The following is a 24,426-nucleotide window of genomic DNA, read 5'->3' as shown; positions in this document are numbered from 1 at the left end:
AGAATCCCAGAGCAGAGTGCATGCAGCCTTTGCTCTGGGCCCTCCTGAAATGTTCTCAGTCCCCTTTCTCTGCACAGCCCTGCTGATATTCCTGCAGCCTCTCCATCCTTTAAAGCTCATCCCCATCACACAGTTCATAAGAACCCAACTTCAGCCAAAGTCCCGCTGGTCCAGATACACAGGTTGTATTTGGACACTGCTATAAGAGCTCCATAGCATCTTTCTTTCATTTAAAGGAAGAGTTAGATGTTCTCACTTACCCCGTTGGAGCTTGAGAAGAGCTGAAGAGAAGAGAAGATGAGCGAATGAAGTGAGCTGGGCCGGGAGACCTTTTATAGTCCTAGGCACCTTCCTCCTGGAAGTGAGACAGCCATTGACCATTCAAACCTCCCTGTTTACTAACCCAAACCCATACTTTTTAGCTATACGTGTCCCCTGGTATTTACTCTTTGCCTTATTATTTGTGATCACTACCTTTGTCTAGCCTCCTAATTGTTTAGCCTGCAGATAATCAAAGGGCTTCTATGAATCCTGATGAATTTTTCATCTCTGCAGCCTCACAAGGGAGATGAAAAAATGCATCCTCCTATCTATTTGACAGCGAGGGCCAGGGATGCTCAGGGACTTACTCAGCAGCCTTCGGTGCTGAATCAGGGCAAGAGCCGAAACTGAACCCCTGGCTTGTGTCTCTGGGGCACGTGATGGGCTGTTTCACCAGGCTGGTGTTTGAAAGAAATATTTGGAAAATTTCGTGAAAATAGGTGTGATTGTTCCCAGTCATGGGACGTGCATGTGAGGAGAGGAGCAAGCCACGTGTTTGGGATGTGTCGGGGGGTCATGCTGGCTCCGGCATCACCTGCACGTGACTCCATGGATCACAGGATCACCGGATCAGAGGGGTTGGAAGGGACAACACCAAAGCAGCCAGGACTCAAGCACATACTTTCCTAGGAAGATTTCCAAAAGCTCTGAATCAAGAACCCACTTTGGGATATTTTGCATTCTAATGAAAGCAGCAGTGCAGGGACCTGTGGCTCTGGGATGGGGTGTGATGCATTGCAAGTCAACAAGTCCCTTCTGCAGCCTCCCCTTGCTTCATGAAATCATCCTGTGTGCTGGAGCCCTGGGACCCAGCAGGATTGGGGTTTGGAGTTGGAGGTTGTGCAGGACTCTTTGTGGGTGCTGGAAGTGGTAAATGAAGGAGCCCAGCATGGACTAAGAGTGTGAGAGGAAGATGAAGGTGGAAGAGAAATTGCAGGTACAGAAAACTGGTCCTAACTGGGATCATGGAGATAAGTGGGAGGGAGAGATTCAGAAGTGACGCGGGAAGAGACGTTGCTGAGGTGGAATCATTTTCTGGGAGGGAGAGGGGAAGGGAGGAAGGTCAAGGTAAGGCAGAGCCTTGGGCAAGGGAGCTGGGATAGATGATTGCTTGTTTAACACCAGCCATTGCCTCCCATGCCCTCTGTTGTGGGGCTGAGTGCTGGCAGCAACACGGGGTATTTAGGAGGAATTTTTTCCACGGTCTGAAATTGCAGGTCTCGTTTGAAGACCTCTCCACATTACCCTGAGAGGAGTGCTGCCTAATGACAGGATGGTGCAGCCTGCCTGCTGAGTTCCCTGACATCCTCTGGGATCCCTGCCGGGCTCCAAAGAGGGATCCTTCTAGATGAGCTGCTACCAGCCCTGGGGATGCTACCAGGGGCCTTGGTTTGCTTTCTGCACAGCACAAGGGGGACCAGATTGTGATTTTAGCCCTGCTTTGCCCCTACAGTAAACACAACCAGCTCCTTTCTGGGATTTCCTGGAATATTTCCTTGAACAAAATGCTGGAGAAGCAACACATGTAATTGCAGCTTGCCCAGACAGGGCAGAAGAACATGCATGGCATTTCCTTTCCCCCCTGAGGAGGCATACGCTTCTCTGTTGATGAGAACTGATTAATTTACAAGGAATTAATGGGGCAGAATCAAAGGGGCACACTTCACTTGTGCCTCCAGAGGGAAAGTTCTCACTGGCAAATGCTGCATCTGCAAGAAGCAATGACCTAGGTGAGCATTTTCCAGCCACGATAGTCGTGTCCAGCCATCTGTGCAACCGAGGGGCTTGAATGGACTTTGGTGGGTGGGCTGTGGGGCTCAGTGCAAAGAAGGGACCGAAATGGTGTGGAAAGAGACTCAGAAAAGGGCATTAGACATGGAATGAGAACTGCAGTGCAGGTCTGGTGTGTTGTGTTGTGGTAGAGCTGATACCAACCCAGCCACCCCCTGAAGATGGTGGAGGTTTCTTGATGTTTGTTGTAACACTTCAACCCAGACATCTTAGCAGAGGCAAGACTTCCATCTCACAGAGTCGTACGGGTTGGGAGGGACCTCCAGAGATCATCAAATCCAACCCCCTGCCCAAGCAGGGTCCCTAGGACAGGTCACACAGGTCAGTGTCCAGACTGGGCTGGAATCTCTCCAGAGAAGGAGACTCCACACCCCCTGGGCAGCCTGTCCCAGGGCTCCCTCACCCTCACCGGGAAGAAGTGGCCATTTCCCCCTGTTCCCCACCCTTTCCTCCCAGGGGAGATGCTCCAGGCCCTTCAGCATCTCTGTCCCTCCTCTGGACTCTCTCCAGGAGATCCCTGGCTGTTTGATCCCAGGGAGCCCAGACCTGGACACAACACTCCAGTGGGGCCTGAGCAGGGCAGAGCAGAGGGGGAGGATCCCCTCCTGTCACCTGCTGCCCACACTCCTCCTGATGTCCCCAGGATCCCATCATAAGTACTCAACAAGGACTGTCTGTAGGCTTTGAAGTAGACCTCTAACTGGTCAAACTATATGGAGCTTTCCTAGTCAGGATGTGTCTGTGTCAAACCTTTTCAGAAGAAATCCACATCCTTTACAGGTTTATCTGTTATTCCCTTCCTACTTCTTTGTAGATCTACAGTGAGAGGAGAAATACTGCTCACAGAGATACCAGACACTCAGCTCATGTTGAACAGGCCCAGGCAGAAGGTCAGAACTTCCCCAGGGATGCCCTGATTTTCTTTGTGGGGGCATGGCCCACCCTAGCCAGCCCCGTTTAGAAAGGAGCACCCCAAAACTGGGAAAAGAAATGCAAAGAAGAGGCGATAGGTGTGGTGATGCACTCAGCATTCACCAGGTAGCAAACAGATAACCACCAGGAGTTTTGCAGGTTCATGAACTACAGGTTTTATTGCATTTCAAGACAGATTGAAGCAAAACAGTGAAGAATTAAAGATCCCACACACCCCAAGAGGAAAATGAACAGCAGCATGAGGGCTTGCAAAGGGAAACCACACTGATCAGTGGGAAGCAGCTTCCAAGTACTTGGTGATTAAGGGTAGACAAAGAAGAGGAGAGAAGGTCTATGGTCTCTAAGCAAAGGAGGAGGAGTGTTCAGGTCCATATCCGCATCCACATCCATATCCAACACCGAGTGAGCCAGGAGCAAAGCTGTAGGCAAGCACAGCCCTGCCTGCCCTGCGCTGGGAGGGTTTAGTTGCCGCAGCAGCCGCCGCCGCTGCCGCCGCAGCAGCCACCGTTGTTCATGGTGTAGCAGCAGCTCTGCATGGGCATGCAGCAGCAACTCTGCATGGGCATGCAGCAGCAGCTCTGCATGGGCACGCAGCAGGTGGTGGGGCAGCAGCACTGTGCGGGAGCGCAGCACACCGGCGTCTTGCAGCAAGACTTCTTGGTGCTGCAGCAGGACACGGAGTAGCTTCCACCGCAGCAGCCACAGCCTCCGTTGGGCATGGTGTTGGTAGTGGTGTAGGCAAAGCTGGAAGGAACAGAGACAGTCTCTTTTTCTCTGCCTGCATCTCCCAATCACTTAGGTAGCCTGAAGCATGCTCATCCCAAAGCCCATGCCAAACTGGCTCGGGATGTCCCTACTGCCCATTATCCCATGACAGCCTGTCCCTGAATCCCTTTTCTGTTGGGTACCAGTGCAGTTGGCATATTGTCCAGCACTGGTTCCACCACAAAGAAGCCACCCAGGTGGATCCCAAATCCAGTCTCCCAAAACCGGCCCCAAAACTAGGCAGCACAGCAAGTTTTGGCTGGCTCCCTCCAAAAGCACACAGAGTGCAAATAGAAAGGCAAGCAGCAAGCTCTGACTTACCCTGTTGACCAGGGAAGATAAGAGAGGAGAAGCTGAGATGAGCGAATGAAGACCACTGTGCTGGGGAGCCTTTTATACGCCTCAAGCCCACCCCCCTGGAAATGAGGCACTCTCTGGCAATTCTGACTTCACGGTGTCTCACCCGGTCCGTGCCTCTCACGTGCCTTCTGGTATTTAATCTTTACCTCTCTCTGTTTGCTCACCACCTCAATTCTGCACCCTAATTAGTTGTGCACTTAAACAACAGGTGCAGATTTTCTAATGAATTTGCATTAATGGGGATGGAGGTAGCTGTGAGGTATTCCTATCCAAGGAATGACCTTGGGGACGCAGAGACTCTTAACAATGTGCCTTGAAGCAGTGGGAGAACCATGCCTGGAACTTGGGAAGGTCACTGCTTGCGTGGCCTGCTCTGCACTTGGATGGGATTTTGGGGGAACCAGTGGAAATTATTGGCCAATGTGAGTCCTTTTGTTTCCTGCCCCTGAGGTCAAAGTTAAGACTGAAGAGTTCCTCCTTTCTCAGTCTTGTTCTTGGGTCTCCATGGTACTTGGTCTTCCCCCCAGTCCCTACTTTTTATTTATGGTAAGCTACTAAGAATTGATTTGTAAAAAAAATTTCAACCAGGGAAGGGATGGATTAAGTCTCAATCAAGCAGTCTCCAAACCAGTAGCACACACATGTTGGCTTTTTAGTGTGCTGTTTCTGTATACTTTTATTTTCTGAGTTTATTTCTGTGAGACCAAGGCAACTTGTGTTTAATTTAATGGATTTCATGGTGACCACATTTGGGTGTTTCACCACAACAGTTTCATTCTGTGGCACTGTAGGCAATCATGAGGTTCAAGACTGGGAATCCAATCCATTTCTCCATGCCTTTCCCCTGGACCTTGGGAGCTCGGCTAATATCTCATAAGTCCAGGCACCCACCTGGACTTTTCCAGCCATTGTTTAAGGTTGTGTTGGCTGCAGCTTTGTGTGCAAAGCTTGACTGAACAGTCAGGAGGGAACGGGTAGAAGATGGAGCCAAGGTAGATATTATGAAGCAGGTTTGGGGATGGGAGAGCAGAGCCAAGACAGCACCATGTGAGAAGGACAGGGCGCCAATGGAATTTTCATGTGATGAGAAGTGACACCAGAGTAACGTGAGAGTCCCAAGATGCTGAGGTGGCATCTCCTAATGGCAAATAAAAGGTGCTGTCACGTTCATCTGACTCTGAATGTGAGGCTGGAGTGGTGGCAGCTGATCTCCGGTGACTGGGACACGTAGTTCCTTCCCAATGTGCGAACATGGTCTCTGATGACGTTGGGTGTCTCTTCTGGAATTGTCCCTAGGGGAGCATTGTTTGGTCACATGATAATGGCCAGATACCTGCCTGCAGGAAGCAATGCCCTCTCCATGTAAGGGCTCAAACACGCCATCCAATTAATAAGTCATTCATTGCTTTTTTATCAGCCTTTATTGTCGTCATATTGGCCAAGATGATCCATGTTGGAGTCATGAAATCACAGGGTAGTTTGGGTTGGAAGGGACCTTCAGAAACCATCTAATCCAACCTCTCTGCAATGATGAAGGGCATCTTCAAGCAGATCAGGTTGCTCAGAGCCAGAGCTCCATCCATGGAATCACAGAATCCCAGCCTGGTCTGGGTTGGAAGGGATCCCAAGGGCCACAGAGCTCCAACCCCCTGCCACAGGCAGGGACACCAACCTCCAGGCCTGGAGCTACACAAGGTTGCCCAGGGCCCCATCCAAACTGACCTTGAATGTAGTTGGGGAATAAGGTGTTACTGTGGAAAGGTGTGAGTCGGCCTCCCTCAAGTGTAGGGCTTCTGTAACTTGAAAACCTTTTTAGACATCACGGGAAACCCCAGGGATGTGGCTGAGTCACCTTCCCTGGCTGTGTTCAAAAAAAGGGTAGATGAGGTCTCAGGGATCTGGTTTAGCTTAGGATGGGAATGGTTGGACTTGATGATCTTCAAAGGTCTTTTCCAACCTTGTGATTCTGTGACTCTGTGATCTTCCACCTCTCTGGATGACCTGCTCCAGTGTCTTACCAACCCTCAGGGTCAAAATTATCTTCCTTCCATCTAGTCTGAATCTCCCCTCTTTTAGTTTAAAACCATTCCCCTGTCTCCTATTGCCATTGGCCCTATTAAAGCCTGTCCCCAACTTTCTTGTAAGCCTCCTTTAAGCATTGAGAAGCTGCAATAAGGTCTCCATGGAGCTTCCTCTTCTCCAAGCAGAGAAATCTCAACTCTCTCAGCCTGTACTCATAGGAGAGGTGCTTCAGCCCTTGGATCATTTTTGTGATCTCCTCTGGATCTGCTCCACCAGGTCCACATCTTTCTTTGAAACTGATGTGAACCCTGCAAGGCTGCTGCTAAAAGGTTTTTGTAGATATTGAGGAGATCCTGGCTTTATGTATCCTGTGCCATGATGTCTTTGTAAGCTTCCATGGTGGTTACAGGAATCTGAGAGGTGCAGTAGCTTTGTGAACGGTGAGGAATCAGAACACCCTTCTGATATAGTATGGTATAGTGTAGGATATCCTTTTGCCAGCGTGTTGTACTTGATTTACCTACTCATAAGAAACTCCTAAAGACCTGAGCAATGTTTTCAGAAGAGTCTAAGCTGGTGGAGAAGATTATCCTAATGCAAACTCTGCGTATGCTCTGAAGATTTGGTTGAGGGAGGCAATCAAGGCAACGCTCAAGGCATTTTCCTGAGACGTGCAATTCAGAGCTGAGTCCTGAATTTTAATAGTAAAGGAAGTCCCAGACAGGTAGGAAAGGGCTGTTGACTCATCTGTGTGCTATTTTAGGAATGAAGCTTTTGAGTCCTACGCCAACACCTGGATTTCATTCCACTGCTTGTAATCCAGGAATGTCACATATGAAAAATCTCTGCTCACATAAAAAATAATGTACTGGTTGAAGGTGTTTTCTGGGATTTTATTAATGAAGATGGTAGTGGAAGAAGACAGTGCCTGCTGTTCTGTGAGTAGTGAATTCCTCTTAGTACCTATTTAAATGCCTATTCCAGTATCAGCTGTGAGTTCCTGTACATCTTATGGACTGGGGTGTTTTCAGATGGTGGAATTACGCATTCTTCATCCAGTCTTTGTCTCTGGGGTTTTATTTACCTTAACCATTTAGTTTTATAGTAAAACTTGAGCCATGGCAGATGATCAGTAGCTACAAGAAAGGATCATTCTGCTCTGCTCGCTGTCTTTAGACATGACCTAATTTATGCCAATGGGAAGCGTGGTGTCTAAATCATAGAACTGTAGGATGGTTTGGGTTGGGAAGGATCTTAAAGGTCATCCAGCTCCAGTGGCCTCCCATGGACACAGACATCCCCACCAGCCCAGGGTACCCATAGCCCCATCCAACCTGTGCTTGAACCCTGCCAGGGAACTAGGGGCAGCCCCAGCTTCTCTGAGCACCCTGTGCCAGGGCTTTCTCACCCTCGCAGGTAAGACTTTCTTCCTAATACCTCATCTAAATCACCCCTCCTTCAGCTGAAGACCATCACCCCTTGTCTAGTCACTACATGCCCTTGTAAAAAAGTCCCTCTCCAGCTTGTTTGTTCTGCTGTGCCATGGGAGCACATGTGTAGCACGCAAGACCTGGGCTGAAGGCATAGAAAGTGGCACCAGGATGAGGAAAAGTCCTGGGAAAAGTGATGTAAAAACAACCAAAAGGCAAGATATTGTGTTTTGCTAAATGCCAAGTTTTATTGTCTACAAGTCAAGAGAGAAAATGAAGAATGGTCACACAGGTATCCCAAGTCCCATACACCAAGAAGAGAATGAACAGCCCCGCTAACATCTAACAGCCTTATACAGTGGGTGATCTATTCAAAGGCATTGCAGATACCCAGTAATTAAAGGACAGAAAGAAGACAGTTTAAGTCTGGAAAAAAGAAGAAGAACATCACTAGGCGTTGACTCCATCATCATGTGAACCAGATGCAAATGAGCAGGTTTTCATCTCCTTGTGCCTGTTCCTGTTGCATGCCAGAGATGGGAGCTGGTAGAGCTGCTTTTGCTCCTCGGAGTTGGCTCAGCAGCACTTCTTGATTGCGGAGCAGCACTGCTGGATGGGGATGCAGTACTTCCTCATGGGAGAGCAGTACTGCACGGGGCTGCAGCACACCACAACGGGCTTCTTCTTCACCACATAGGAGCAGCAAGACACACATCCAGGGCAGCAGCATGGGCAGCAACCACAGCAGCAGCAAGGTCGCGGGCCACAGCAGATGGTCTTCTGGCACACCTTGGTGCAGCAGGTCTTCTGGCAAGGGTCGCAGCAGGACTGCTGGCACGGATCACAGCAGGACTGCTGGCATGGGTCACAGCAGGACTGCTGGCAAGGGTCACAGCAAGTCTTCTGGCATGGGTCACAGCAGGACTGCTGGCAAGGGTCACAGCAACTCTTCTGGCACGGGTCACAGCAGGACTGCTGGCACGGATCACAGCAGGACTGCTGGCACGGGTCACAGCAAGACTTCTGGCATGGGTCACAGCAGGACTGCTGGCATGGGTCACAGCAAGTCTTCTGGCATGGGTCACAGCAGGACTGCTGGCATGGGTCGCAGCAGGTCTTCTGGCATGGGTCACAGCAGGACTGCTGGCATGGGTCACGGCAACAGGACTGCTGGCACGGGTCACAGCAGGGCTTCTGGCATGGGTCACAGCAAACAGTCTGCTGGCATGGGTCACAGCAGGGCTTCTGGCATGGGTCACAGCAACAGGACTGCTGGCATGGGTCACAGCAGGGCTTCTGGCATGGGTCACAGCAAACAGTCTGCTGGCATGGGTCACAGCAGGGCTTCTGGCATGGGTCACAGCAGACAGTCTGCTGGCACGGGTCACAGCAGGGCTTCTGGCATGGGTCGCAGCAAACACTCTGCTGGCATGGGTCACAGCAGGGCTTCTGGCATGGGTCACAGCAAACACTCTGCTGGCATGGGTCACAGCAGGGCTTCTGGCACGGGTCACAGCAGACAGACTGCTGGCATGGGTCACAGCAGGGCTTCTGGCATGGGTCGCAGCAGATGGACTGCTGACAGGGGTTGCAGCAGACAGTCCTCTGGCATGGGTTGCAGCAAATGGTCCTCTGGCATGGGTCGCAGCAGACGGTCCTCTGGCACGGGTCGCAGCAGACAGTCTTCTGGCATGGGCTGCAGCACACGGTTTTGCTCTTCACGACGGAGCAGCATCCAGTAGAACAGCATCCAGTGGAGCACATGTTGTTGGTAGGGTGGTTAGTCAAAGCTCGAAGGAGCGAGGACCTGAAACACAGTGTATACTCTCAGATACAACCCATCCTTCCAAGTATGTGGTTTATTTGGATATACAGATGCTGCTGTCAAGGCCCATGGGTGAATAGCTATACCACACACCCCTTCCTATTTATTTGGAGTCTCAAGAAATGATCCTTAAAGGAATCAAGGCACCCATCACTACCCAAGCGATGTCTGTGCATCTTTAGACCTGTCCTGGGAACTAACTTTCCTGTGCTCATCCATGAAGACTGCTCCTTGAATTTCCACCCCAAGAAGCTTATTTTCCACTATAGTCTCTCTAACCAACAGTCTTCTGCAGCAAGCAACAGACCAACAGGCTAGGAAAATCTGGATCTCAGAGAGAGCTCATAGAATAGGTTGGGTTGGAAGGAACCTTTAAAGGTCACCCAGTCCCACAACCTATGAAAAGCAGATACAAAAAGGCACATTTCAATTCACGGCTGGATGAAAAACCAAATGAGAACCATTGCCACCCAAGAACACCACTCGTAGGTAACACTTACCTTGTTAACTGAGCAGTGGACTTGAGTGAGGAGCAAAGGGACGGGGAGACCTTTTATTTAGCTCGAAATTGGCCTTCCGGAAATGAGGTACCCCACAGTAATTCGCGATTTACGCACTAAGCCTATACTTATTTGTTGAATGGGCCTTCATCTATTTAGTCTTTGCCTCATTGGTTTTGACCAACCCCCCAATTTTGTGTCATTACCAATTTGCTCTGTGAATTTTTTACAATTTTTTAATGTCAAGTTAATCCTCGTGTGATGCTTGTGAAGTGCTTAGTTGATGTTTCTGCCTCTTTTGCATAGGGTAACGCTGCTAGGTCGGGATGCTAGGTGGCTTGTTCAGAGCTAGCGAGTGCTTCATTAACATAAAAATCATAATTAAGCCTGAGGAGCAGTGGATTCCAGAGCCATGCAAAGGCCTTTTGGACGTCAGTCAGTCCTCGAGATGAATTTTTTTAATATTGAATTCCAGCAAGTGCAATTCCATGGCCCCATGATTTGGTTTTGAACACAGAAATTGTGAAGCCCAGAGTCTTTCTTTGGGGGTCTCTGGACATCAGAGGGTGAATATGTTGCAGAAAGTTCTTGACATCTCATCCTTTCCTTCCTTACCCCATCCCTGCATGATGACATCTCACCTCTTGCTGCCTTACCCCACCCACACATGGGAAGACACACGCCCTCAGCCTTGAAAAGACAAGAAACGTTAGGTGCAAAGGGCGATGTGAGTTCATCATGGGAACCTGGAATAGAATTTGGGTTAAATCAGAGTCTGTATTTTTCTAATTCCATTTTGACACCTCTAAATAAAAGCAAAACACAAAGCTTTTCTGGACATTTTTCCATCCTGTTTTCTGCCTTGCATAATTTGATCTGCAAAATTCCTATTCAATTTTCTTTCAAGCTCCAGTATGACCTTGAGGAATGAAAGATCCGCTTACGGATGTGATTTTTGGAATAACTCCACGCTCGGCTCCCAGTCACCCATTGACAGTCATGAGTGCTGATGTTAATGATCACGTTGCAATTATTCATTAATGGCGTTAATATTTCTTTCACAGGAAAGCCTGAAGGCCTCACATGATGCCCTGAGCATCTTTAGAATTTCAAATTAAACCATGTCTTTTCCAAAGATTAAATTATCTCTCCAATCACAGGGAGTTCACGGGACCCAAGACCATGACTAATGTGATTAAATACTTCGTTTCTGAGATCACCCTGAGTGGGATGGCTGCTCCTGCTGCTGTGGGGCCGTGCACCTCTGGCAGCAGAGCACTGAAGGATGCTTGACCACCCTGCTCTACTGCACGCAGCTTCACTGGGGACATCCCAACTTCTGCTGAGGTGAAGGGGAGGGGATTCAGGCTGCTTGTGTTGATATAGAAACACAATGTGATCCGGATCACAGGCACTGGGGACAGGACAGATGATCATGAACCTTCTGTTTGACTTCTGATGATGTAAAGCATCTGTTTCCCCTTGGTTCCTGTTGGGTACCTGCTCTGTTTGTTTGGCTACATCTCAGCTTTTAGAAAGCTACCCAGTCTTGCTTTAAAGAATTAAAGGGACCATGAAGTCACCTCTTCTCCATTCAAGCTCTTTCCAAGGTCAATGTTCCTGTCCACTAAAACATAGGCTTCATTTCCTATTGAGTTTGGCTTCACTCTAATGACTGGGTTAGACTAGGTCACTGCCACACATTATCATCTAATTAGTGATGGAGATTTGCACCAGTTGAGTACCTGCATCTCAGCTAACAATAAAGGAGGCTTATGGCAACCTGGGAGATGGCTAGGACGGGATTTCTGAACCTGCAGAGCAACGGTAGGAGGCTCTGGTGTTAGAAAGGTGGGGGGGATTCTGGAATCCAAGAGATATTGGTCAAAATGAGTCTGTTTTCTTCATGACTTCATATGGATCTGGTGCATTGGCCCATCCAGCATCCCTCTGAGTCAAAAAAAACTACTGGTGCTGTTAGACCTGGATGTGAACATCTGAGATGCCCTAATCCATGTGAAACACATACATAGGCAGCTGGGAGACCCATAACTGACTTTACAGGGGTAATTCTACAAAAGAGAAATATTCAAATTAGATCCAATAAGGCTTCCCAATTAAATTTTGCATTGAGTGAATTGATTTGGGGGTTGGACCCGATGATGGGGGTTGGACCCGATGATCTCTTGAGGTCCCTTCCAACCCCTAAGATTCTGTGATTCTGTGATTCTGTGATTTCGCAGGATCTGTGAGATGCCCAGAGTAACACCGCTCTGTTTGGATTGAGGATGACGGCTGCCGTGAAGCAATCCTCACCGCGGAGCAGCTAAGGCAAGTTCCTCCTCATTAATCCTGCAGGGTTTGCTGAGGGTTTATCCTGGTTGTGGAAATCCGCTGTTACATTATTTAATGCGTGCTCAATGGAGAAGAAATGTTCCTCTAAGCTATCTAGACCGTTAGGCAAGAGGACCTCTCTTGCTAAATGTCTACAGTCTCTGATTAAAGAAAACAAACAACTCTAATGAGATAAAGCATTCCTAGAGGCTTAGGTCTTTGAGTTTCCAGGTATCAAACGTCTCCAGGGCTGACAAAAGCTGGGAGTAGGACAGGATAGGAATGGGTACGATAGGATAGGATAGGATAGGATAGGATAGGATAGGATAGGATAGGATAGGATAGGATAGGATAGGATAGGATAGGGTAGAATCATAGAATCCCAGACTGGTCTGGGTTGGAAGGGACCCCAAGGGTCCCAGAGCTCCAACCCCCCTGCCACAGGCAGGGACACCAACCTCCAGGCCTGGAGCTACACAAGGTTGCCCAGGGCCCCATCCAAACTGGCCTTGGACACCCCCAGGGACGGGGCACCCACCCCCTCTCTGGGCAGCCCCTTCCAGCCCCTCACCACTCTCTGGACAGAACTTCCCCCCAATCTCTCCTCTCACCCTTCCCTCCTCCAGCTTCACTCCATCCCCCTTGTCCTGCCATTATCCACCCTTTAACAAGCTGATTCCCCTCCTGTTCCTCTGCTCCCTTCAGGGACTGGGGGGCTGCAGTGAGGTCCCCCCACAGCCTTCTCTTCTCCAGGCTGACCCAGCCCAGCTCCCTCAGCCTCTCTCCATGGGGAGCTGCTCCAGCCCTCTGAGCATCCCCGTGGCTCCTCTGACCCCTCTCCAGCAGCCCCACATCTTCCTTGTGTTGGGCCCCAGCTCTGGACACAGGACTCCAGCTGGGGAGGGCAGAGCAGAGAGGGACAATCCCCTCCCTGTCCCTGCTGCCACCCCTCTGCTGATGGAGCCCAGGATCCCGTCGCCCTTTGGAGCTTCAGGAGCACACTGTGGCTCACGTTAAGTTCCTTGTCCACCAGAACCCCCAGGTCCTTCTCAGCAGGGCTGCTCTCCAGGACTCTTCTCCCAGTCCGTATGTATGTCTGGGATTCCCGCGGCCTAAGCACAAGACCTGACACGTCACAGAGCTGAACCTCACTTGCTTCACCCAGGCCTACCTTTCCCGGTCCCTCTGGATGGGTGGGATAAGACCAAAGTTAGAGTGAAGCTAAGCTAAGCTAAGGACCAGTTTGATTCTTGTTTCCCCATTATTGCTGTCATTTCTTATCCTCAAGTTAACTGGAACATGAAGCTTGAGCATAACCAGGCCTGGTGCTGTCTGTGGGATTTGGAAGAGGAAATAAAATGGGCCGTGATTAGTCACAGAATAGGAAGTTGGAGGCCTAGGGCAGCAAGGGAAAGCAAACACTTTTACTTGAAGACAAAACCACTCCTGTGGACAGGAAAGCTTTACTGACTGACTGCAGAGTGGTGAGGAATGAATAAGGAGAAGAGTTTTTAGTGCAGATGCCGAGAGGTGCATAAAAACGAGCCGTGTCTTAGCTGCAGCAACAACCCAAACGCGGGTGAGTAATTAATTACTCTCTGCATCCCATTTACAAGTTTTCCTTTTCAGAAGGCCGTTCCTCTCTAACGACAATTTTCTCTGTAACCCATAAATACCTAATTCCAATTACTTACACACCAACCCATCATTTCCCAGGCACTTGCAGTGCCCAGCTCCCGCTGCCTATTTCCCACCCCTGCCCTGGGATGGATGAATCACCCTGGGGAAACCTTCCCTCGTTTTTACGCCGTAGAAATTCTTTAATTGAGGATGATCCAAGGTTGGTTCCAAACCCCTCAGGTTTTGCTTTGTTTTATTTCCAGGATCAGCGGCAGCTTGTGAAGATGTAGAGTAAAAACATGAAGGTGCAGCCTGGGCTCCTGGCTGTGACTTTGAACCCCCGTTGCATCTGCCAATATTTGGTTTCAAGCAAGAATTCACCTGATGGATTTCTCCCAGCCCTCTGCGTGCGGTGCAGGGCTCTTGGCATCACCACTGGGTGCTGTGGGCATTTTCCTTGGCTTTCTTGTTTACTTGGCATTCCTCAGACTTTTAACTATTTTCACCATGGCTCTAAAACCCTGAGGATAAACCAGGTGCTGCCAAACAAGCAGATATGATGGAGCAGTGACTTAAAAACATCCCAAGACTGTGAGGTAGGCTTCAAATATAATTTTTATTGTCTTGCTGATGAGTGAAGCGGCAGAACGAGAAGGAAACTACTCACAGCAGGCAGCGTGCTTGCATTGGCAGAAAGAAGGTTAGCAAGAAGCTGAGAGACTTCACCCTAGCACCAGGCTAACCCTCCAACCATTCTAAAAGAGTTTCCACGCAGAGAAGCAGCACATGGAGAGTGGTGAGCAAGGAGAGGAGCTTGAGGCGTTGGGCGAGGAGTGAGATGGTTGAATCCTGGTGCCGGGTCCGGATCCTGGTGTTCTAGTCCTCAGAGCATGATGATTGCCTCTTGCAGATGCTCTTGGTGTACTGGGGGCAGCAGCGTTGCACGGGGGGGCAATAGCTTTGCACAGGGGGACAATAGCTTTGCACGGGGGGGCAATAGCGCTGAATGGGAGGGCAATAGCGCTGAATGGGAGGGCAGCAGGGCTGAATGGGGGGGCAAAAGGGTCTCACAGGAGGGCAAAAGGGTCGCACAGGGGGGCAGAAGGGTCGCACAGGGGGGCAAAAGGGTCTCACAGGGGGGCAGAAGGGTCGCACAGGGGGGCAAAAGGGTCGCACAGGGGGGCAGAAGGGTCTCACAGGGGGACAAAAGGGTCTCACAGGGGGGCAAAAGGGTCGCACAGGAGGGCAAAAGGGTCGTACAGGGGGGCAGAAGGGTCTCACAGGGGGGCAGTAGCGTGGCACAGGGGGGCAGTAGCGCTGAACAGGGCGGCGGCAGGGAACATCGCAGGTGTACTTCTCCACAGGCCGCCTCTGGGTTCTGTAATGGCAGGAGGAGCGGGAATCTTGGCTGGAGTCGCGGGATTCGTGGCAGGAGGAGCGGGATTCACGGCAGGAGGGTCGGGATTCGTGGCAGGAGGGGCGGGATTCAGGGCAGGAGGGGCGGGATTCATGGCAGGAGGGTCGGGATTCGTGGCAGGAGGAGTCCGACTCGTGGCAGGAGGGGCGGGATTCGTGGCAGGAGGTTTCACGTCTGTGGCAGGACCTGCGGGAGCACATCTTTCCGGAGGGTTGGCAAAGCTGTTGGGGAGCAAGAGGTCAACATGGTTAGAGAAGACCCAAATTCACTTCTTCTGTTCTCCTCTCAATATTCTTTTCTTTTCATAATCTCTTTCTTGAGTTCCCCAGCCAGTTTCTTCCTTTTTGCCTCCCTAGCCCAGGCCAAATGCACCCTCCATCCTGCCTAATCTGCAGGGCTTGCTCCTGAAGTTGGTACCTCCACACGGATGCAGTGGCCCCCACAAGACTCTCAAACCCCATCATCTCCCCTGTGAAACAGCACAGAGCTTGAGTTGCCCAAGGATCCCTTCATGTGCCTTTGCGGCACCTTGCCCGGTGATCCCCATCCCTCCATCCACCATTCATCACACCAGCCTCAGAGCAAAGCAGGGGTGCAAGCAGAAGGAAGCCTAAGTCCTAGCTCCCAGAAGGCCCATAAAAACCTCTGGCAGAAGCTTCTTCTCTCTCAGCACGAACAGAAATAGCAAGCTTGGTCTTACCTTCTTCAGCTGCAGGTAGAAGTATCTGGAAGAGAAGGCGAGCGAATGAGGAGGACTGGGGAAGAGGACCTTTTATATGGCTCCAGAAGGCCATCTTCAACATGAGACACCTCTTTGCAATGACAGTTTAATTGTTTCCATGCTCAGTCCCACAGATGTTTGCGCTATCCTATCCTCAGTGTTTCCTCTTTGACACAATGTATTTTGCCCTGTATGTAATTCCTAACGCATTTCCTATAAGGATTTTGGAAGTCATTTCCTTCCCATTTCCTTGAGACTGACACTAATCTCGTAGGTGTTAATTGGCTTGTGAAGAGGAAACTGGGATTGCATCAGGGATAGAAAGGTCTATAAATCCCAAGAAGTGCTGACTCCTGGGATAGGCCTACCGTTTTGTGCAGGTGACAGCTCAGGATTTTAATTTAAGTGTTGTTGAAAGCCAAGAGGAAATGGGATTACCAATTGCAGCTCGTGGGTATGGCACGATGCTGTGTGATCTATTTGGTTCCCTTGTACAGCAAAAAAATAAAGGATTTCTGATTCTTCACGTGTTCTTTGACTTGCCAGGTGACTTGAATGACCCCATCAGATTTTTCCACATTTATCAAAAGTTATTTAGTACTTAAGATTTGACAAAAATGTTTGGCAATGAGTTCTGTGTAAGGTATGAGTGTAGTTTTCCTGTTCCTTGGTTTCCTTGGACTAAAGCAAAAGGAGGGAAGGTTTAGATGAGATATTGGGGGAAGTTCTGTACAGAGAGAGTGGTGAGGGGCTGGAACAGGCTGCCCAGAGAGGGGGTGGGTGCCCCGTCCCTGGGGGTGTCCAAGGCCAGTTTGGATGGGGCCCTGGGCAACCTTGTGTAGCTCCAGGCCTGGAGGTTGGTGTCCCTGGCTGTGGCAGGGGGGTTGGAGCTCTGTGACCCTTGGGGTCCCTTCCAACCCAGACCAGTCTGGGATTCTTTGATTCTCTTTCCTTTCACTGATTTCTTAAACTTAGAATTGTAGAATCACAAAATCTCCCGAGCTGGATGGGACCTGTAAGGCCCATCGAGTCCCACTCCTGGGTCCACACAGGCTCAGGGCTGTGACCCCTTCCCTGAGGAGCCTGTGCCAACACCCAACCCCCCTCTCAGCACAGAAACTCTTCCTGACACCCACCCTAAACCTCCCCTGGTGCAGCTTCACACTGTCCCCTTGGATTCTGTCCCGGGACCCCAAAGAGAGGAGAAAGATGAGTGCTGCCCCTTCGCTCCCTCTCAGCAGGAAGCCACAGCCCCCCCTGAGCTCTGCCCTCAACCTCCTCCAGGCTGGACAACCCCAGGACCTTCAGCCTCTCCCCGTGAGCCTTCTCCTCCAGACCTTCCCCATCCTTGGACACTCTCCGATAGTTTCATGTCCTTCTTGTCCTGTGGCACCCAAAATCAGGCACAACGTTTTTGACCTGACCTTGCCTGCAGAGATGTAGGAAAGCAAAGGATCCAGAGAAAGGGAGCGTTTGGGTGCTGTAATAGTGCTGAAATTATGGTCACGAGGATTGGATTTATAATGCTGTTCGACTTGGCCTTTGAAGCCTCTGAAAATGAAGCCCACAACTCATTTACTTTGGGCAACATTACCCATTAGACTAATTTGCTAACTGCAGCAGACGCTCTCTCCAAAGTACCGGTAGCCCACAGCTTTTCTTCAGGCTGGAGGTGACATAATTGCTTGTGATGAGTTTGGTGAGGATGACATGACTTCCTCAGGGACATTTTGTGACTCGGTGGTGGGTCCAAAACCATGGGAGGCTGCAGATGCCCCCTTGGTGAAGCCAGTGCTGCTGTGACAGTTCTCCCTTCCTGGGAGTATCATACTAATGTTCCTCTTAAATCTTTCCACCACCTCAACAGCCTTTCGAAACTGGGGTGTCCTCAGGTTACACCCACTCTAAAAATGTTCCTGACCCTTTCAAATTCAGGTCCTGTGAGGGAAAACATGAGCTCTGAAGGGTTATCATCCACTCCTTGCAACTTTTTCAGGGGACTTACGTAAGGGAAGCCCAACCTACAGTGATGAAATGTCATTTTTAGAGCAACGTGGGGGTTGATTCTTGCTCAGTTACGTTCAGCAGTTGTTGGTTTGCAAGCTCTCCCTAACAACCCATTGTGCTCAGATCTGAGTGCACAGGAGTCTTACATGAGCTGGTCCTTCTCCAGGCTGCCCTACTTCTCTGCCATGTGGTATATACCAGCAATAAGCAGCACTGAAGTGTGAGAAAGAAGTTTGTGGCTCTTGTTTTCAGAAGCTATGGGGGTATTAAGTTATTTGAAAATATGTATATGACCAAGTTCTGAAGTTGAACTGGAAGTAAATTATTCATATATCAAGTAAAAACCATGAGTTAGCTCTTCCTCTTTCACTAAATGAGCTATGCTTGTCTCCAAAACAAAAGAGTTTGCATTCAATTGTCTTTGATCTCATCATTGTCAAAACAATGGGACAAAAATCTATGTAGACCAGCTCATTTTCTGGAGTTCTGCTCAGCATTTTAGTTCCATGGAGATTTTTTTGGTAGTTGAGAACTTTTTCCTCCATAATTATGTCTGTTTTCTTCCAAAATGAATGTGGGAACTGGAACTGGCCACCAAACCTTGAGGTATTTTGTGAATATGGGGAAATTGGACCAAAAAACACAGGGGGAAAAAGAAAATCTAAAGGGAAAAGTGAATAAAGATATTGAAAGACGATGCAGGTATCATGAATGGTAAGATTTATTGTTTCCCACACCCAGATGACTTTGAAACAGAAGTTCATGGCATAGTAAGATTCCCAACAGTAATTATACACTGAATAATTAGAAAGGACATTTCCTGAATAATTAGAAAGACACCTTAAATGATAATTAGGGGAACACTTCATTCAGAGCAGTGGTGAGGCACATGGCAGAGACCCAGGGAGTTTGGTAAGGATGAGGTGGTCGGTGGCTGCAGCATCCAAGGGAGGAGCGAGCTGGTGGGTCCTCATGCCGGGTCTGGATCCTGATGCACTAGTACTTGGGGAACGTCGGCGGCAGCTTGCAGATGTTCTTGGTGTACTGGGGGCAGTAGCGCTGCACAGGGGGGCAGCAGGGGGGGCAATAGCGCTGCACCGGGGGGCAATAGCGCTGCACAGGGGGGCAACAAGGCTGCACAGGTGGGCAGTAGGTGTACTTCTGCACAGGCTGCCTCTGGATGGTGTAATGGCAGGAGGGACCCGACTCGTGGCAGGAGGAGCGGGATCCGTGGCAGGAGGGGCGGGATTCGTGGCAGGAGGTTTCACGGCTGTGGCAGGACCCGCGGGAGCACATCTTTCCAAAGGATTGGCAAAGCTGTTGGGGAAGAAAAGAATAACCATCAGGCTGGAGCAGCTACCCCACCATAACCTTCTGTGTTTCCCTTGGCTCTTTCTCTGTAGCGGTCTAGGAAGCTTTGTGTTCATCTATTTATGCGATAGCTCCACCCTGGAGGTGATATTGCCTTCTCTTTTGGGGGATGTGCAATGATAGTCCAGCTCCAATGAGAATTCCCCTACCAAAATGCTACTGTTGGCTTTCTAAGGTGGAATATACTTCTTTAACATCACGGACTTGTCTGAGATACCATTCCCTCCATCATCAGCTAGTTTGGAAATCCATTCCTTGCTGGATCACAAAGATTGTGTCTTTGCAGACCTGGCCTTCCAATCACTCCTATTCTTCTGTCATCCCACCTGCTGTGAGCAAACCATGAGAAGCCTTTACATAGCTTACACATTCAGGCACCCAGTCACCAAAAATAAGTAATTTCTAAGACAAAGACCAGGTCTGGATGCAGAACTAGTCAGTGAGAATTCCCATGTAAGCTTCTGCTGCTCAATAGTAAATAAATCAACGTAACGTAACTTACCCTTCGTTGGAGCGAGCGAGAGAAAGATCACTGAGAGCTGATGCTGAATGAAGGAGGAACAGGGGATGGCGAACTTTTATATCTTCCAAGGGGCTGTCCAAGAAATTATGCATCCCTTGGCAATGCTGACAATCAATTAAGTAATCACATTCATATCTATCTTCCATGTCTGGATTTTAGCATTTCCGATGTGACACAGTCAGGAAAAATCAATTATGACCTTTTTCCTTAACGTGTTAATAGGCCATGAATTACCCAACCTGCTTTATAAGGGGATTTTGAAGGCAGTTGCATATTTACATATTAAAACCGAACCTAACCCTAGAGTTATTAAGTGATTTGTCGTTGGGCAACCCGCGTTGCATCAACGTACAATTCAGAAGCGTTGACTCCTTCCCTTCGCGCTGCCCCTTGGTCTGCGTGGCAGACTCATATTTTGATTGATATGTTTTTTTCATGACACGAGGGACTGTAATTAACAGCCACCACTCACATGGGCCCTACTCAGAGGGAAGTCCTGCTGACTAGCTCAAACGCACCCTTGACGCCTCGACACCGGAGGTGACGCTGAGGGGAACGTCCCCGCTCCCAGCTCTTTCGTTCCGTTTGTGAGTTCACCAGCCATCAGCTGGTTTTCCATTGTGCCACCATCTTATCCTGTTTACATTCCTCCTAGAAGAAGGGGATTTCAAACCCTGAGCCGGAAGGATTTGTGCTGGGAAGATACCACCTCTCAGCATCCTGTTTTCAGATCCCAAATTGCTTCAGGCTCCAGCCTGTCTTAAGCAATTTTGTGATTTTTAAAGCATTGCAGCATTTCAGTATTGACAACCAAGTTTCTTTCACAGCAACCCACGACTTTAAGACAACAAAATGGGCAATTATTCCTTTCCTGTGACATTTATCCAGGTGTGTGCTGCAGGAACTCCTTGGGAGCATCCCATGATCAGTCCTGATGCAACGAGAACAACCCTAAAAGTTGTTTACTGCGTTCAGTAGGGAGCAGATATCCCTATTGAGATGGTCTTCATAGCCTTCAATGTTTATTTTCATGTCAAATTTGGGAAAAAAAAGCCCTGCTACTCTGTCAACAGTTTTGTGAGATGTTAATTCATTCTGGATTTGAAAATAAATCCCAGGAAATCAGGATTTCATGTTCTGGTTGGGGTTATTTTTATTTCTTTTTCCAGGCCATCATTCATAAAGGAATAAAGAAAGAAAGAAGCTTTAAAAAATGCCTTCTGAAGGTAGCCCTAGCTTAGGAACATCTCACCTGCAATCTCCTGAAAAGCACTGCACGTTGCAAGCAACGTAGCAATAGTTTATCTGGGATAATTAAGCGGTACTTTTGGGTAAGGTGCTTATGTCAGTTCCTCATCATGCAGGACACATTCATCTCACCCCTTCCCAGATCCTCAAGGTTGGTAATGTAAGCTAAAGGTAGTTGTGGAGCTCTTTGTGACACTGATGCCGAGAAACAGGCACTGGCAGAGGGAAGCGGGCAATCCTGTTCCAGAACAGATGTCTCAGCTAGATGGGCTGGCGACTGGGGAGATAAGGATAGGCTTAGGTTGTAAAAAATCCCAGAGAGAGATTTAGGGTTTCTTTTTAAAGCGTGTGTGGTTTTCATTGAAAAAATGTGATCTGAAGTTCAGTGAAAGAAGGAGGAGATCTAAAAAAGAAATTTGCATTTATTAGACACCTCAGAATGTTTGTAATTCAGAGTCAGGGTGACAAATGAGGAGTAGGGAATGGAGAAGGACAGTCCTAGGCTAGATAGTGTGCAGGTGAGCTCTCTGTTTGTGGTTCATAAATGCATTTGTCAGCATTCTGGAGTGACTGGCTTTTATTCTTGTTGAAACTTTGTGATGTGGGCATTTTGTGGTAAGTTTGAGAATCACAGAATCATAGAATTCCAGACTGGTCTGGGTTGGAAGGGACCCCAAGGGTCACAGAGCTCCAACCCCCCTGCCACAGCCAGGGCCACCAACCTCCAGGCCTGGAGCTACACAAGGTTGCCCAGGGCCCCATCCAACCTGGCCTTGGACACCTCCAAGGATGGGGCATCAAAGAAGAAAAGAAGGAGAAGCATTGGCTAAGAAGCCAGAGGTAGAGATAATTCTCAAGAGGTCAAAGAATGAATCATGAACTTTTTCTAGTTTTGAAAATGAAATTTTATTGTCTCATCTGCATGTTTTATAGGTTAACACATAGCTAAGCTGCTGCCAGCAGAAATCATTCCCAGCCTTCCAGAAAAGAGCATAAGCTGGGTCTTTATGCTAAATTAAAACAGGTACTCAAGGATTCACCCAAACCAAGAATGGGAGGAGGGAAGCAGCGACTGAAGCTTTAGGCATCCAGAGCATCCAAGGGAGGAGCGAGCTGGTGGGTCCTCATGCCGGGTCTGGATCCTGATGCACTAGTACTTGGGGAACGTCGGCGGCAGCTTGCAGATGTTCTTGGTGTACTGGGGGCAGTAGCGCTGCACAGGGGGGCAGCAGGGGGGGCAATAGCGCTGCACCGGGGGGCAATAGCGCTGCACAGGGGGACAACAAGGCTGCACGGGTGGGCAGTAGGTGTACTTCTGCACAGGCTGCCTCTGGATGGTGTAATGGCAGGAGGGACCCGACTCGTGGCAGGAGGAGCGGGATTCGTGGCAGGAGGTTTCACGGCTGTGGCAGGACCCGCGGGAGCACATCTTTCCGGAGGGTTGGCAAAGCTGTTGGGGAAGAAAGAGTCACGGTGGTCAGCAGCCCCAGTATGCACACCCACATTCCCCAGTTTGCTCTGGAGTTCCCCAGTTGCTTCATATTTTCTGGTTCTTCAGGGATAAGAAAGTCACTCAGCGCTGATCAGGTACTGGGAGCTGATTTATTTCCCCCAGTAAAAACATCTTTTACAGATGAGATTTGTTTCTCAGAGAAAAACAAAGCACCCACTGCCCACATCCAGCCCCAGACCCTCTGGTGCCTCCTGCTAGAAAACTTTGAAGCCTCATTTCCACAAGTCCTCTGACTGTCCTGTCTCTGTATTTTCCAGTCTTCCTGTTGTTTCGGTTCAGGTTGAGCCTCTGCCTGCTACACTTCCATCCCACTTCTCCTTCCCAACAGCTCTTGTAGATAACAAGAACTTGGTCTTTGGTATGACCAAGGTCCAGAGGTAAGGAGTGAGTAGCATACTCCAACTCTACCCAAGCCTGTATGGAAGCAGCCAGTTTCATTAAGAGAAATGGAAAAATTGGACTCACCTCTTCAGCAACAGGAACGAAGGTGTATGGGAGCAGAGAACCGAATGAAGGAAACCGGGATGAGAGACCTTTTATACTCTTCTAAAGGGTTATCTGGGACATGAGACATCTCTTGGCAAGTGTAACCTAATTACACATCCCAGCCCATTTCTATCCACTGTGTTCAGCTTCCGACATCTTCCCTTTGATGCCCTGTGCGCTGTCATTGTCCCATAGGTTATTAATAGCACCCTAATTCCTTCACCTCCCTATGAAAGAGATTGGAAGGTATTTCACGTCAAGTGACGCCAGTAGGGAAGAACCTAAAGGATCTGGTCATGGGCAGCAAGTATCAAGAGGAAGAGGTGTTTGTAACTCAGAAGTTCCCGTTCCTCAGAATGTGCTGGGATGTCACATGGACCATGACACACGCGATCACACCCCAGTGCTAGAGAAGAATGCTTACTAAGGTCAACTCCTGTGGGTTACATTGAGGGCAGGATACTCTGGCTGAATTTCCCAATGGAACTGGATATTTTACTGGGAGATTTGGCCTTACCCCACAGACATCCTTCACTGATAAAGACAACCTCTCTGCATGGTGCGTTCTATCAAGGATTTCTTTTATTCTTGCTATAGTTTCAGTCCAACTCTGCAACACGGTGTTGATGGATGTGACAACAAAGCTTGGAGCAGAATGGTTGGAGGTGAACCCACCAGCTTAAGTCCTGCTCACAGCCCTGTGGGTGTAGTTACTTTCTGTTCCTCTTCTCCTCCGTCCTACTTGAACGTGCTTCTAATTTTTGTCCCAACACTTTAAAATGAAACCTGTCTTTAGTTCCCTTCCTGGAGATGTTTTAGCACTTAAGGTTGTGAGAAGGTGTGTGCTTCTCCTGTTAAATTATGTGAGGGGACCTCACTGCAGCCTCCCAGTCCCTGAAGGGAGCAGAGGAACAGGAGGGGAATCAGCTTGTTAAAGGGTGGATAATGGCAGGACAAGGGGATGGGGTGAAGCTGGAGGAGGGAAGGGTTAGATGAGATACTAGGGGAAGTTTTTTAAAGAGAGTGGTGAGGGGCTGGAAGGGGCTGCCCAGAGAGGGGGTGGGTGCCCCATTCCTGGGGGTGTTCAAGGCCAGGTTGGATGGGGCCCTGGGCAACCTTGTGTAGCTCCAGGCCTGGAGGTTGGTGTCCCTGCCTGTGGCAGGGGGTTGGAGCTCTGCGACCCTTGGGGTCCCTTCTAACCCAGCCCAGTCTGGGATTCTATGATTCTGTGAAGGTGGG

The 24,426-nt window shown here is 49.3% G+C and overlaps 3 protein-coding genes across 3 annotated transcripts; all 3 read right to left on the bottom strand.

The window, feature by feature from the left end:
- Positions 1–8,198: 8,198 nt before the first annotated feature.
- Positions 8,199–9,386, bottom strand: LOC311202275 (uncharacterized protein; the record flags this gene model as incomplete). Its single annotated transcript, XM_084276825.1, has 1 exon — positions 8,199–9,386. The coding sequence occupies one exon, from the start codon at positions 9,384–9,386 to the stop codon at positions 8,199–8,201; it is 1,188 nt and encodes a 395-aa protein (XP_084132951.1).
- Positions 9,387–19,042: 9,656 nt separating this feature from the next.
- Positions 19,043–19,342, bottom strand: LOC311202037 (uncharacterized protein; the record flags this gene model as incomplete). The annotated part of the gene is made up of 1 exon (XM_084276559.1): positions 19,043–19,342. The coding sequence occupies one exon, from the start codon at positions 19,340–19,342 to the stop codon at positions 19,043–19,045; it is 300 nt and encodes a 99-aa protein (XP_084132685.1).
- A 2,996-nt stretch (positions 19,343–22,338) lies between these two features.
- LOC311202199 (uncharacterized protein) lies at positions 22,339–22,617 on the bottom strand (the record flags this gene model as incomplete). Its single annotated transcript, XM_084276733.1, has 1 exon — positions 22,339–22,617. One exon carries the CDS (start codon positions 22,615–22,617, stop codon positions 22,339–22,341), a length of 279 nt encoding a protein of 92 aa, XP_084132859.1.
- Positions 22,618–24,426: the final 1,809 nt, after the last annotated feature.

Source organism: Gallinula chloropus, assembly GCF_964237585.1.
Source record: "Gallinula chloropus genome assembly, chromosome: 29".
Classification (NCBI taxonomy): Eukaryota; Metazoa; Chordata; class Aves; order Gruiformes; family Rallidae; genus Gallinula; species Gallinula chloropus.
The sequence above is the reverse complement of the archived record's forward strand: the minus strand, read 5'-3'. Positions and strand labels throughout refer to the sequence as shown.